General features: G+C 46.4%; 1 protein-coding gene across 7 annotated transcripts in view; it reads right to left on the reverse strand.

The window, feature by feature from the left end:
• The window catches only part of SPEN (spen family transcriptional repressor), a 94,191-nt gene extending 80,380 nt beyond the window's left edge, over positions 1-13,811 (reverse strand). For 6 of the 7 annotated variants that reach the window (XM_060141324.1, XM_060141323.1, XM_060141322.1 and 3 more), the window contains exon 1: positions 1,823-2,248. In XM_060141324.1, the coding sequence (XP_059997307.1) occupies positions 1,823-1,905 (83 nt within the window). In that variant the 5' untranslated portion in view covers positions 1,906-2,248. Of the gene's footprint in view, positions 1-1,822; positions 2,249-13,326 lie in introns of those variants that run through there. The other variant, XM_060141321.1, reaches the window with a different exon arrangement.
• Between the last annotated feature and the right edge of the window lie 1,557 nt (positions 13,812-15,368).

The following is a 15,368-nucleotide window of genomic DNA, read 5'->3' on the forward strand; positions in this document are numbered from 1 at the left end:
CTAAATGATTTTTCCACCAAAACACTGAAGATATGGGGCCTCCATATGGGGTAAGGGGTGGAGCAGCGCCACGGAGAGTTCCCATCTGTTTCCCCACTGAGCCCGAAATCTCCCCTTTGTCACAGGGGACAGAGGCGAGTTTTTGCTCCTGCCTTCCCGCTGCCTGATTTCTCAGCACAACGTAGTAAACACCGGGAGTGCCTGGAAGCGCGCCTCCCCCAGTCCTAACGAGGACAGCTTTAGCGGGTTATGAACGGCCTCACTATTCCAGGCTCCTTTTCACACGCGGACACGCGCAGACGCGCGCTCCAGCGGTGAAGATTTAATACCCCAGTAACAGCAACCACCAACAGAATCAATGATCCTCCATTTGAAAGAGCGGAGCTCCGCTGCCTCTGCTTCCATTTCCTTATGCAAGCTGCTCAAGAGCAAGCGACGCAATCTCTTTTTCCCATGGTGACTCACTAATAAGGACGCTCCATAATTTCCCCTTCACTCAATAGACAGTAAGAGGAATTTAGAGTATACCAAACTTAAAACCTTCCGCAGTCTTTAATATCGCAAGAAACAGTAATTTTCGAGGACAATCACATATCTGCTACAGTCCTTCTCAATTTACACCAGTGTAAGTAAACCGTCATTTTCAGTATTTCACATGGAGGGCTCTATCAGCTATGACCCATATAGATTTCACAAAACAAAATCAAACGGTAAAAGCTACTAAATAAGTAAAATGTAATAACATTCATTCCTACTCCGCTATGAACAAAACAAAAAATATTCTGGGAAGAACATTTTTAAAAGCTACATCTTTTTTTAAAAGAGCTACATCTTCTAATCTGAAAAGGCATGCATTTTTTAACCACTGATTTAGGAATTCTGGGTGGGAGGGAAACACCATCCTTTTTAAAAAGGCTCTGCAGTGTTAACGCCGGCGCGGCCGCAGCAGCGGAGATTCCCGAGGCTGGGAGCACAGCGCGGTGGGGACTCTGCTACATGAGGTGGCTCCTCCTCTGCGAGCACTCGGTCCCCACCACCCTCCTCATCCAGGGACCCCAGAGCGCTGAAGGGAGGAAGGCGAAAAGAGCCGAAACAGACGCACCAACTTATTTTCAGACACCACCCCCCACCCAACCCCACATAAACAAGGGGAAGAAATCAAAACATTTGCGTTTGCCATTTCCATTTCGTTTCTAGGTCTGTGAACCTTCCGTGAGAGGTCCCTAGAATCCAGCAGGGTCTTCCCAGTTCCGAGATATCCCTACGATACCTACCAAGACTTTTGTTTTTGTATAACCTTTCCTTTCCCCACAAAACCCTCTCTAGGTCAGACATGTCCACGCGTCCGCAGGGCGAGAAGCGCGAGTTGCTGCGGGACTCTGGAGTCGGCCGGGCCGGGGGCTGTCGGGGCGGGGTAGGGGTTCGGGTCCCGGCCCGTCGGCGGCTCGGTTCCGCCGCATCTGCCGGGCCGGCGGGGGCGGCTGCTCGGAGCCGGGGCAGCGGCGCGCTAGGACGCGACCCCACCGCCGGCTGGCCAGCCTGAGGGCACCCTGCCGGCGCCGGCTTCGCGGAGGCCGAGAGACAGCCGCCTCCTTATTGGGAACGGAGAGGGCGGCAGCCGGGCCCGCTCCGCCGAGGCCCGAGGCCCAACGCCGCGACACGGGCCGAGCAGCGGCCAGGCAGCCGGGTGCCCCCCGCACCCGTCCGTGGGTCTGGCCCGGGTCTCCTCACCAGTTCCGCGCACGGGGAGGGGCCGGCAACGGGCCGGAGGGGCCAGCGGCGCCCGAGGAGAGAGCGCGGCCCCGGGCCTCATGTCACTCACCGTTTGAAATGCTCGATGATCTTCTCTTCCCGCACATTCTCCGGTAAGTTGCCCACCCAGAGATGCCTGGTTTCCCGGACCATGCTGGGCGGTGTGCCGGCGACCGCTGGTGCTGGTTCCCCCTCGCCGGCTTCGTACGAGCCCGTCAGCGCCGGGAGGCGGGCGCCGAGGCGGCGGCGGCGGCGGCTGCGGCGGTGGCGTCGGCAGCGGCGGCGGCTCCTCCGGCTCCCCCCCGTGCAGAGACCATCCCTCTCCCCCAGGTTCTGACTCTCGGGCCTCGCAGCTCCGCTCTGCCGCCACCACACACCCGAAGCCGACCCCCGCGCTCCGGCGGCGCATGCGCTCGGGAGGCGGCGGGAGGGGGAGCGGGTAGGAGGGGCGAGCGAGACCCGGGCGGCAGCGACTACGACGAAGCTGGCGCTGTGGCAGCCGGACGCTTCCCACCGGCGCGCGCGACCCGCCTCCCTCACCTCGGGCGCGCGCGCAGCCTCCCGACAGCCCGCCGAGGCTGAGACGCCGAGTTCCTCCCAGCCGATGCGCAGGCGCGCGGGGGAGGGAGGAACGCAGGGCCAGGAAGGAACGCTCGCGCGCTCGGTCCCGGTGCGCAGGCGCGCAGCACTCTGTTAGGGCGGGTGCCGTGTCAGGCCTGGGGCCCCGCGCTTGCAGAGGCGGGCATAGCCTCCAGCCCCTCGAGTAGGGGGTCCCAGGCGCTGGCCTGGGGGAATAAAAGAGAGAAAGGGGGTTGGTATTCACAGGGCTGCGTGTCAAAGCGGCTGCCAAGGCTTCTCTGCTAGGAGAAGCCAGGACCTCTTCCCCTGCTCACCTTTGGCCAGCTTCTGGCGTTTCCGGGCACTTAGAGACGCGCCTGCTTGGGAAAGTGTCAGAACAAGGCCGCCCTTCTCACGGCCCAGCTAAGCTGTGACGGCTTCAGAAACCCATCCCTCTCAAGAATGTAACATTAAGCAACTTCACTTTATATAGAATCTTGCGAAACCGTTTGCACGTTCTCTTTGCTGATCGTTATGGCATACCAGGAATAGAACTGAATGAAGTGAGACGGTTACATGTCTGATGGTGTTCCCCTCAGAGGATTTGCTATATAATTTAATATCTAAGCCGAGGAGGGGATTAGAACTCCAGCCTTTCCAGGCCTAAAAGCTTTTAAATTTTAAAGCCTACAGTTGAACCTTTTAGTTTACAGAACCCCGGGGAAAACCCACAAAATTAAGGCAACAGTACTGAGTCCAGAAAAAATGGAATTTTTTAGAACAATCAGTAACTCAGCTTTCTTTTACATTTTCTATCTACAGAAATAAAATATCACAGGTGTAGTGCTTTAGGTACAGACCAGATTTTAAATATTCGATCTCATACACTTTCTCCATAAATATTGATACAAGCCAACTTATCATCAAACTGTGCTATTTTGAATTGGAAAATATGGTCACCATAATAAATAGCACTAATATATGGGGTCACCTGTGCATAAATTGTTTCTTTAATTCCAAAGATGGTAAAGCTCCAAGTAGTTTTTTTGTTTGCCATATAGTTTAACATAAGCTTCTTAATGATGTGTCAGAGTCACATCAACTTTTCTTGCATTTGGTTTAATAGTCTATACTTAAACTTGATCTCAGCAGGTCTACTCAACTCTCAACTAAGATCGTCTCTCTTCCTTCCTCTCTCAGGATGTTAGAAGGCTAAGCAAGCCCTTGTCTTACTTACACAGTTGCAACAATTACAGAACAAGATGTGCTAGCTCAGGTAATAACCTTACCATCCATTGAAATAATATTTGGAATTTTGACAAGTTACTTCTAAAAATTCTAGATTTTGAGCCAGGTAATTTAATTTTTTTCTATGCTATTTTTCTGGCTTATGTTTACATTTTCTGTTTCAACACACTTTTTTTGCGGGGGGGAGGGGCCGGCCAGTAACAGGCAGAAATGGAAAGAGGTGGTTTAGAAAAGTTAGAAAAAGCACCACCACAATAACGGCACTCATTCATAATTCAGTTAAGGCCTTTAACGCCACCACAGAGGTTGACCTTGTCTTCATGCAAATCAGTCATTAAATGATATGGAAATTTTTGTTCTTGAAAATATTATGGAATTGATTCCTCAGTAAAAGTGAAAGCAAATCAACCTACATTCAGATGTAGGATTAGCCATTTACATTTGCCACAACTATCACATAAGGAGTGTCAGGCCAGCACAGTTACCTAAACTCATGAACTTCATAGTTCTGTATATGTGGCTGCAGTTAGTGTTGAACCGATGGGCATTTTTCCACGAAGCATAAATTTCAATATTAGTAACCACAATTTGAAACACATTTAAAAATATTATGTAAATTACTCATTTAAAACCTGATAGGCGGGGCTTCCCTGGGAGCGCAGTGGTTAAGAATCCGCCTGCCAAAGCAGGGGACACGGGTTCGAGCCCCCGTCCGGGAAGATCCCACATGCCGCGGACCAACTAAGCCCTTGCACCACAACTACTGAGCCTGTGCTCTAGAGCCCTCAAGCCACAACTACTGAGCCCATGAGCCACAACTACTGAAGCCCACACACCTAGGGCCCGTGCTCAACAAGAGAAGCCACCGCAATGAGAAGCCCGCACACCACAACAAAGAGTAGTCCCCGCTCGCCGCAACTAGAGAAAGCCCGCGTGTAGCAACAAAGACCCAACGCAGCCAAAAATAAATAAATAAATTTTTAAAAACGAAATAAATAAAACCTGATAGGCCCTGAATTAGCTGCATCTTCTTGGTGTCACCAGGAAGAAGAGAAAAGGCTGAGCTCAATCACACTAAAAGGGGCAACAAAGAAGAGGATTCAGAAAACACTACCTTGCAATTAGAGAAATAAAGGGCATATCTCACCTTGAAGGCAGCCTTCAGTTAAAATCATGCTGAAGAAAATTAAAGGGCTGAAAGGGGGGGGGGGCTTTCAGAGCAAAATCTTAGAAGAGAGCCTAGTTAGAGTCATTATTAAATGTGGTATTTTGTATCCATCTATGTACTCCCACAGAACAGTAAAAGGATAAGCTAAAACAAAGAACCAACTAAGAGGTATTTATACTTTCTCCATGGCACAAGAATGAGGAGACATTAAATGAAAATTAAAAGCAACATGTTTGCCAGCTAAATTTTTTTTAAATGTAGTTCTCTTAGATTATCCTAAAGGTCTTGTTACAGCAGTGCTGTTTCCCCATGTAGAAAGCAGGGTAGATACATAATTTTTATATAAAATTTAATTTGAAATGGACAAAGTTGTTTGCAAATACTTTCAAGCTCCCCACCTTTGGGAGGTAACAGAAGAGAAATTGCGTGGAAAATTACTAACATACAAATTGTTAAACAAAGTTGAGTTAAAGTTCTCCCAAAGACCTTTAGAGATCACAGGATATCAAAAAGATGATTAGCAAATGCCAAATTAAGTTAATTATCATTTCTCATTTTACCAGAGATTTATTAAACAACTGAGAAACCGTCTCTGTTTAACAATATAAAGGCTAGGGAATTCCCTGGCAGTCCAGTGGTTAGGACTCCACGCTTTCACTGCCCAAAGCCCAGATTCAATCCCTGGTCAGGGAACTAAGATCCCACAAGCAGCAAGGCACGCACCTGCACGCGCACACACACAAACACACCACACACACACACACACACACACACACATGCTCGCAAAATTCCATTAAACATCATTTGATAGCACCTCATACTCAGATTCTCTTGAAGTGTTACTTTCATCAAAATATTTGTTTTCAGAATTACAGACACCAAAAATAGCACCCAAGGTGTTCATTTTAGCTCCTTGGGTTTTAAAAAATCTGATACACACTTCTCAAAAGAGAATTCTCAGTTTATAAAATGTCAATACATCAGCTTAAATAGACATGCAGATTATTTAATGTGTAAAACAAATTTCATTTCTGTTCAAATTTTTAATGTGTTCCTATGATGTCCCCAAAAATATTATTCTAATTTCAATAAGGCAGATTCATTTGAAGGAAAAATAGTTCACATTATAGATGCTAAGTTCAAATGAGCAATTCAGGTGGGAATTCTATCCATCTCTATAAAAGTTAATATTTGCAGGTTAAAAGTAATGTCCATGCTCCTTACAGATTCTTTCAGCATAATGCTACTTGACCTTGAACTTTGGGGGATACTGAAAAACACTGATGGTATGAATGAGAGACATTATAGTATAATGGAAGTACCTCTGGGTTAAGAGTCAAAAATTCCAGGGGCTTCTCTGGTGGCGCAGTGGTTAAGAATCCGCCTGTCAATGCAGGGGACATGGGTTCGAGCCCTGGTCCAGGAAGATCCCACATGCCGCGGAGCAACTAAGCCTGTGCACCACAACTACTGAGCCTGCGCTCTAGAGCCCATGAGCCACAACTACTGAGCCCATGAGCCACAACTACTGAGCCCATGTGCCACAACTACTGAGCCTGCGCTCTAGACCCCATGCTCCGCAACAAGAGAAGCCACCGCAATGAGAATCCTGCGCACCGCAACAAAGAGTAGCCCCCCGCTCTGAGAAAGCCCGTGCACAGCAACGAAGACCCAATGCAGCCAAAAATAAATAAATTTTTAAAAATAAATAAAGAGTCAAAAATTCCAGTTCCAATTTTGTCACTGGCTATACAGCCTAGGTAAAGACAATTAAATCCTCAAAGTCTCAATACCCTTATCTGCAAAATGAGGATAAAAATATCTGTTTTCTCGACCTGGTAAGGTTGCTAGAAGTATCAAATGAGATAATATATGTAAAAGTATTTGGAAGTAACACAGAATAAAAATATCATGAATACTATTAAGTTGACTGCTAATTTCATTTGAATACCAAAAGTAAGCATCAGTTGAAGTTAAAAACATACCATGATCAATTTATAACATTTTCAGGATTATAGCCAGGTCTTATAATCAAATCAACATGCAGTGATTGCATATCAAGTACGAAGTTCCTTGCACTCTTTTGCTGACTTTTTCTATTGCAAAACTCTTAATAACAACAAAACTGATAAGTACATGCCCTTTGCACAGCCCCAAATCAAGTGTTGGGTTTTCTCAGTGCTTTCATGTTTATTGGCAATGTATCAGGAAACACTGGGAAAGCTTTTCTTTGTTTCTGTCCTTGTTACAAATATTTACAAATTTTTTTTCATAAGCATTTATTTTTGTATGTTTTCAATAGAAATACAACCCACTCTTATTCTGATTTTTTAAATTTAGTCTAACAATTAATAATTGACGCTCACTGAAAATGATCAAAACGTAGGGTATGATCTCTTCTCTCATCTATGATAAATGGATGGTGAAGTGAATTTCCCCATTTGAGTGTGAAAGACAATTCAGAAAGGTGACATTAAAGCAGAGGCATTTGAAAAGTGGAATTAAAACAGATGTGTTGGGCTTCCCTGGTGGCGCAGTGGTTGAGAGTCGGCCTGCCGATGCGGGGAACACGGGTTCGGACGGTCCGGGAAGATCCCATATGCTGCGGAGCGGCTAGGCCCGTGAGCCATGGCCGCTGAGCCTGCGCGTCCGGAGCCTGTGCTCCGCAATGGGAGACGCCACAACAGTGAGAGGCCCGCGTACCGAAAAAAAAAAAAAAAAAAAAAGATGTGTTTTTAATCAGGTCTTATTTCACACTGTGAAGAGCACCTGTATTTAGCATGCTAGATGTGCTCAAAGAGTTCAGTCATGCATAATGGAAGCCCAGTTGGGGAAAGCATCTGAGCCTCAAACTCAGGCTCTGAATGCTAACCTAGCCAATAGAGCAGATAAATTACTATCACCATTTAAACAGGAGAACAGAATAGTTACCAGATATTTAACAAAAATTTTGTTACCAATCGAGTTCCACACTATTAAAATTGAACTGTTTCATGAGAAAACATATATTTAAAATATAAACACTGTTCCTAAAGGCATCATATAAATATATATTAACTAGCTCTAAAATGATCAAAGACCCAACCACATGAGAACTTGTCAATACTAACAAACTCCTATTATTAGAATCAGGGTTTGTTTTTTGTTTTTTGCTTTTTCCTAAACAGTAGAAAATAAAACAGACAACACTAATATATTATTGTCAAAGAGTGTTTGACATCTTGCTAGTTCTGAGGGTCAACTAGTGAAAAAGACAGACCAGTCAATTAACGGATTTATTTTGATATAGCAGGCTCATTGTAGTGAAATTATATATACATAAATGATCAAAACGCCAATCAGTTGAATAGTATTAGCTAGCTAGTCCTTCTCGAAATCATTCTTTCAGCATAACACTTCATAATCTACTTTACTGTTCAATTCTCTAAGAAAGCTAAATAATTTATTCCACATTGTTTTTGGTTTTCCAGAAATGAATATAATGGCTGATATTTTCTTTTTTAAAAAATCAATTTTTATATTTCCACCATTTCCTTGGAAAGTTGCTAAAGGTAACTTTCTTCCTTCTATGAGGAAATACTGCGAATATACCTTTTATTATTTTTTTTAAACTTTCTATTTTATATTGGAGTATAACCTATTAACAGTGTTGTGATAAGGACTACCCTGGTGGAGCAGTGGTTAAGAATCCACCCGCCAGTGCAGGTGACACGGGTTCGAGCCCTGGTCCAGGAAGATCCCACATGCTGCAGAACAACTAAGCCCATGCACCACAACTACTGAGCCTGTGCTCTAGAGCCCGCGAGCCACAACTACTGAAGCCCGTGCACCTAGAGCCTGTGCTCCGCAACAAGAGAAGCCACTGCAATGAGAAGCCCGCGCACTGCAACGAAGCGTAGCCCCTGCTCGCCAGGACTAGAGAAAGCCGGCGTGAAGCAACGAAGACCCAACACAGCCAAATAAAGAAATAAATAAAATTTTTAAAGTAAATAAATAAATAATAACAATGTTGTGATAGTTTCAGGTACATAGCAAAGGGACTCAGCCATACATATACATGTATCCATTCTCGCTCAAACTCCCCTCCCATCCAGGCTGCCACATAACTTTGAGCAGAGTTCCCTGTGCTATACAGTAGATTATACCTAATAGTTAGAATTGTGAATACAATTTACTAATGTTTATGGCACTGAATAAAAGATAGACTGGAAGGATACTTGCAAATATTAATAATGGTTGTGCCTATGTGGTAGAATTCAATTTTTTTTAAAGTTCTTATTCATCTATATTTTCTAAACTTTTCTTTGGTTAACATATATTGCTCTTGTAATTAGAAAAAGTTACAGTAAAATGAGCTGGAAGTCAGCATCTGGGTTACTTTAGTTTAGGGCTCCTCTGAAATGCTGATACTTCACTACATTAAATCAACATATTTATGTTAACAGATCCCACATGAACAAAACGTTATTATTCTTTATGTTAATTCAGAGAGTTCATTCAACCTTTTAAAATTCTACTACTAATCCTCATGTGAGAAAAAACTTAACCTCTTCATTATAAATGACATACAATAGCAAAAACACCCCAGGTCTAAGAGATTGTCACTTAAACATCAGGAAGTCAGCAGAATACACATAATGCAAACTAAGGCTACTATTTAATTCAGAGAAGACTATCAAAGTGCACTTGATGGGAATCTCAAAAACAATGATACCAAATAAAATATATTTAGTAACTTATTACATGTGTCTTGACATTTTCAGACTTCGGGTGTTAAGCTCCCCTACTGCTCCTCTGAAAGCCTTGCTCTAGTTTGAAGTAGAGAAGTCAAAACATCATGAACTTGTTCCAAATATGTTTTAAAACTGTTTCTGGGATTCCCTGGTGGCGCAGTGGTTAAGAATCTGCCTGCCATGCAGGGGACACGGGTTCGAGCCCTGGTCCAGGAAGATCCTACGTGCTGCAGAGCAACTAAGCCTGTGCACCACAACTACAGAGCCTGCTCTCTAGAGCCCGCGAGCCACAACTACTGAGCCTGAGTGCCACATCTACTGAAGCCCATGCGCCTAGAGCCCATGCTCTGCAACAAGAGAAGCCACCCAATGAGAAGACCAGGCACTGTAACGAAGAGTAGCCCCCGCTCGCCACAACTAGAAAAAGCCCGCGCGCAGCAACGAAGACCCAACGCAGCCAAAAATAAATAAATTTATTTTTTTAAAAAAACCTGTTTCCATTTTAATTAAATTATTGCTATTTAATAGTAATGCCCTTTATTTATTTATTTTTGGCTGCGTTGGGTCTTCCTTGCTGCGCGCAGGATTTCTCTAGTTGCAGCGAGCAGGGGCTACTCTTCATTGCAGTGAATGAGTGGCTTCTCTTATTGCAGAGCACGGACTCTAGGCACATGGGCTTCAGTAGTTGTGGCATGTGGGCTCAGTAGTTGTGGCTCACAGGCTCTAGAGCGCAGGCTCAGTAGTTGTGGCATACAGGCTTACTTGCTCCGCGGCATGTGGGATCTTCCCGGACCAGGGCTCGAACCCGTGTCCCCTGCATTGGTAGGCAGATTCTTAACCACTGTGCCACCAGGGAAGTCCCAGTAATGCTTCTTTAAATCACGTAACTGCTTCAATATTTTGCTATTAATCTTCAGGATGGTAATGATTGCTAATTTTACATGATATTCCATAATTAGACACTTGAAACCTTTGGCTTAAAATAAAACCACATTCTGTTTAAAGGCTAGGTAGGATATGATGCATTTCTGAGTTAAATGCTGGAATTATTTTTAAATGTATATTTAAAAGTTAAATTTCAGTATTTTGATAAAGGAGGTAATAGAATTTTTTCAGGCTATATACTACAAAAGTCCTAGGAACCATCCCTTACAGTTTTATTTGGAAAATTCTTTGGCTGAAAAGCATTCGCCTCAAGATAACTCTCTCTTATTTATTTATTTATTTTTGGCTGCGTTGGATCTTCGTTGCTGCGCCCGGGCTTTCTCTAGTTGCGTTGAGTGGGGGCCACTCTTCGTTGCAGTGCGCGGGCTTCTCATTGCAGTGGCTTCTCTTGTGAAGCACGGGCTCTAGGTGCGCGGGTATCAGTTAGTTGTGGCACGTGGGCTCAGTAGTTGTGGCTCGCAGGCTTAGCTTCTCCGCGGCATGTGGGATCTTCCCAGACAGGGCTCGAACCCGTGTCCCCTGCTTTGGCAGGAGGATTCTTAACCACGGCACCACCAAGAAAGTCCCAAGATAACTCTCTTTGAAGATAGGAGATTAACTTAAAATGTTTTTTTCTAAGAAAACAGAACCAGCAAGAGTCACAACTAAAGATTTCACTGTATACTGTTAGCTGGTGGGAGGGGTGCAGTGAGACGAACTAATAAAAGGGGTTTGTGTTTTGCCCACCCCCACAAGATAATTTAAACACACACCCAAGCCTAAACCCTTTACTTAAAAAACATTCACCCGAAAAAGTGGCTTTAAACTTGGTTACTTTTGTTCTCCATAGTTTTCAACTTAAATACATTGTTTCCCTCGAGATCAGTTTTGCAAGATTCTAATTATTAGACAGCACATAAAAACTTTGATTTTATGCCTTTCTAAAATTGCAAAACGTACATACTCAAATTTTTCTTCCCCTTTTTTAGTAGCATTATCCTTATGGTAGGAACTTTGTCTTTAAATACTCTCACTAACCATAATTTGTTAAGGCAGAATCTCTAACAGAAGTTCTGCAAACTCAAGGGACTCTTGATCTGGTCATTTCCAAGCCTCAAATGACAGTACAGCCTTGTTAGCAGGGGTAGAATTCTATTGCTTGCTAGAACTTCAACAGCCTCGAGATAACTAAGAGTTCCTGCTAGTAATCTGGCACCAACTCAAAATTCCCACCAGGAAGAAAGATCTCCCTGAGGTGGGACCCACTGAGTGGCTCCTCCCACAGCGATGACCTGGACTGACCTCGGACTCGGTGTGGTCAACGGCTCCCTAGCACCTGCGGGCGAGTTAGCAAGCGCTCACGATGATAAAATGCCAAATTGCAACCGCCACGTCAGTCTTTTGGAGCCCCGAAAGGTGCCTTTTTCGCAAACAAGCTCCCTCTTTTAAACCTTACATCTCTGAGGCTTTGAATATGTTACCCGGCTAACGAATATAGGAAGACAATTACTCCACTGGGGAAACGAAGGTACTTCAAAAGGAAGAGTGGCAAGGAAACAAAGCTCAGACTGGAAAAGTGGCAAGCCTCCATGCCCTGCCAAGACGACCTTACTTAACCTTCTGGATTTCAAAAACAGGGTTGGGTGGAAGTGGATTACATGGCAAGGTAAAGAGCTTGGGGTGGGGGGGGGGCGGGTTAAGAACCTACAACTCTGGCAGTAATTTCCATCACACTACTAAAGGAAGAGGAAAGGAGAACAAAACAATAGGCACCTTAAGAGAGTAAATGCGGTTACTATGGTTACCACGCTCCAAGCTCAATTCTGCAAATGAAGACAGAGCGGTACGCCAAGGCCCTTTCTTTGTCTGTATCCATACATGGAGGACCAACCCAGCAGCCAGCCCCGCCAGCCCGAGCAGCGGCTGGTGTCGAGGACCAAGGGCAGCGTACCAAATAAAGAACACCTTTATTTTGGCTTAGTAAGCAAGAACTGCAGGCAGTTCCTGATGGAAGCCAGCGCTGCCATCACCCAGTCCTTCGGCCAGGGCTGTTTCCCCCACTTGGGAGAAGGCTCCAACACACTCCAGTCACCGATTCCAGTCTGGGGTCCTGGCACAGGCAGGGGTGGAAGGGGGCCAACGAGACACGGTGCAACCTTAGCCCTGAGACACAAAGGGAAGGCCAATCTTCAGGAAACCCGCGGGACGTAATTAATAACCCCTCAAGAGGCTACAGTTTTCGCGAGAGGGAATAGAGGACACAGTGAGTAGGGCACAACCGAGGTGTTCAGACGCACCTCACCATCAAAGACACTACCACAAGCTGCGCGGAAAAATCGCGGCCAACCCAGTGCGCAGGCGCGCGGAGCAGCGACTCCAGAGCTTTAGGCCTGCCCCTCCCCCACTACTCTCAAAAGGCCAGGGGAGTTGGCTCAACGCGCTTGCGCAACGACGGAACGTTGGGGGAGGGGAGAAAAACCTATTCCCTTCATTGTGAGAGAACCGCCCCGCCCTGCAAGGCGAGCGCGCGCGCGCACACCTACGACTCTCACACTCGTACACTCGGGCGTTGAGCTTGCCGCCCAGTGCGTCGCGCATGCTCCGGGAGGAAGGTGGTGTCGGAGCCTACGGCTTTTTGCTGAGTTTCCCTGAGAAGTTTCTGGAAAGACGGAGCTCAGGGGAAGCTGGGGGATGGGGAGGGCAGGGAAACGAGCGTTTGAGAGAACGAAAAGCGAAAAATCCAAAGCACACCGCCACCACCCTGCCTCTATCAAGCCACGACCAAAGCAAAGCCCAAGCCCACCGAGACCCTTACGCCAGGGGAAAAAGCAAGGGGACCACAGCAACCGCTCCTTCCTGTACCTGTGCCCAGCCCCCGAGGCCCCTCACCACAGGGAGAAGGGAGAGGGCAGGGGGGAACGATGAAAAACCTAAAACGCTCACTGGATGTTTGCGTGGTGGAGGGAAAGCCGACATCCGCGCTCTGGAGCTGCCCGCGCACGACGGGCCACCAGCGGCTCTTCGCTGCGCTCTCGGGTGTGGGCTCAGTGCGTTGGGGTCGACGTGGCTGCTGAAGGAGTGGTCTGGGGCTTTGGCCCCTGGTTCCTTAGTTCCCCCTCATTTGGGGGCTTCTTTGATCACCCCTTTCCTCTCTTTGGTGACCTGGAGCTAAAGTTGCGAGTGTGGAGACCCTAGAAAAGGTTGCTCCCTCCCCGCGCCCTGCCCGAGGGGCGACCTGAGCGGGCAAGGGTCGCCCGGCAGGTGTGCCACGCTCAGTTCTTTCCAGTTTGTACCCCCTTAAGTAAGAGACTCCTTAAGAGGGGCCCGTTTGGAAGAGCAGAGGCAGTCCAGGCATAAAGCCGCTGCGTCGTTTGGACTCGAGGCGGGGTGGCCGACGGTGCTGCCCGGCGGGGCGCCGCGGGGAGGCCGTGGTGTCTCCGTGCGGCTAAGGAGGCGCGCCGAGGCCCCTGAGTGCCATCAGGAGAAAGCTCGGCCTGGCATTGCTGCGCTGTGGGGGAGGGGTCCGCGGCGCCTTTCATTTCTTCGCCTGGGCCCGCTTGGGCTGCCATTTTGTGGTGTGGCCGCCATTTCGCGCAGCCGCAGGGGTGGGGGGGAGGGGCGGGGCCGGCGAGCGCGCGCGGGCAGCCTCCGGCAGTGAAGGCGGGCGAATGCCCTTTGTTCTTCGCCTCTGGGCTCTGGGCTCGGCTCGGGCTGTGCCGGGACCCGCCCCGGACACGCGCCGGGTGCGCGCGGCGTGTGAACCTCTGAGAAGCTCCGAGAGGCGTGCACGGAGTCCCGAATTCTTTCTGCTCTCTAAGCCCTTGAAAAGTGGGATTGCTCACCCCCACCCTTGCAGTGTGAAAGGGATCGATTTTACAAGGTAGTGCTCAGAACTGGAGCGTGGGAAGCTGTAATTTCACTCTGAGAGTGGAGGCGCTTTCTGCACCCCTGTGCTGCCGGGGGTACTAAGCCCGCTGGAATGCCATGTCTTGAATCACAGTGGCGTTCCGCAAATAGAAGTTAAAACTGCGGAGCTGGGAGACCCAACAAAGGTGCTAAACGCCAGTGTAACCGAGAGGTTGGTCTCTTTAAAAAAAAAAAAAAGTAGTGTCTTTGGAGGGCTGTCAGCTGTAGGAGAAACGAGACGTTGCTTTTCATTGGCTGGCTGTGAAGCACGCACTGCGCAACTATTTTCAGATCAGGTTTTATAGCCCATTTATATCTGAGCTATAAACTGGAACAATAGATTGGAATGTCTTATTTCTGTCTATTGAGAATATCTTCCATTTGACTTCTTTTTAAAATCCTTTGTGAGTATGTGAATAACAAATTGACTCAATAAAATCTCCGTTCTGTGCCTTCCAGTATCATTTGAAATCCTGAAAGAGCTATTTTCCTGATTTCAAGGGACATATTTAAATATGAATCTTGGCATTGTTAATCTTAACTTTGCGACTCGAATCAACAAAGCCAGGAAATTCAACAGTAATGCTGCTGAATTTGTCTTCTAGACTTGCTTTTTGTACAAGGTATTTTTGTTTTTAACTTTTTTTTTTTTCCACAGTAGCCTGAGTTCATAATTTAAACAGGCTTTTCTGGCTCAAGTTTTTTGGTGTCACAACTACAGTAGGTTTTTCTTTCTTCTTCTTACTACGTTTAATTATAGGCGGCTATCTGTTTCAGTAATGGGGGGGTAAGCCATAATGATAGGATGGAAATGTAAAAAATATATTTGTTGTTGAGGGAACAGATCAGGATTTGATGGCTTCCAGATGAAAGATGTGTCTGAGGAGTGGATGTTAGATTCCAAATTTTATTTCAGTTCCAGTATGACTAAAAGCACTGCACAGAGTTTTGATTTTTTATACCCAAGATTTCTGTAAAGCAGAATACTGTACATTCTTTTGGTTGTGAGAGTTTATGAAACATTTTTTTTCCTTTTTAAATTTGATTTTATATTGGGGTATAGTTGATTTACTGAAATG

This window comes from Lagenorhynchus albirostris, chromosome 2, assembly GCF_949774975.1.
Source record: "Lagenorhynchus albirostris chromosome 2, mLagAlb1.1, whole genome shotgun sequence".
Classification (NCBI taxonomy): domain Eukaryota; kingdom Metazoa; phylum Chordata; class Mammalia; order Artiodactyla; family Delphinidae; genus Lagenorhynchus; species Lagenorhynchus albirostris.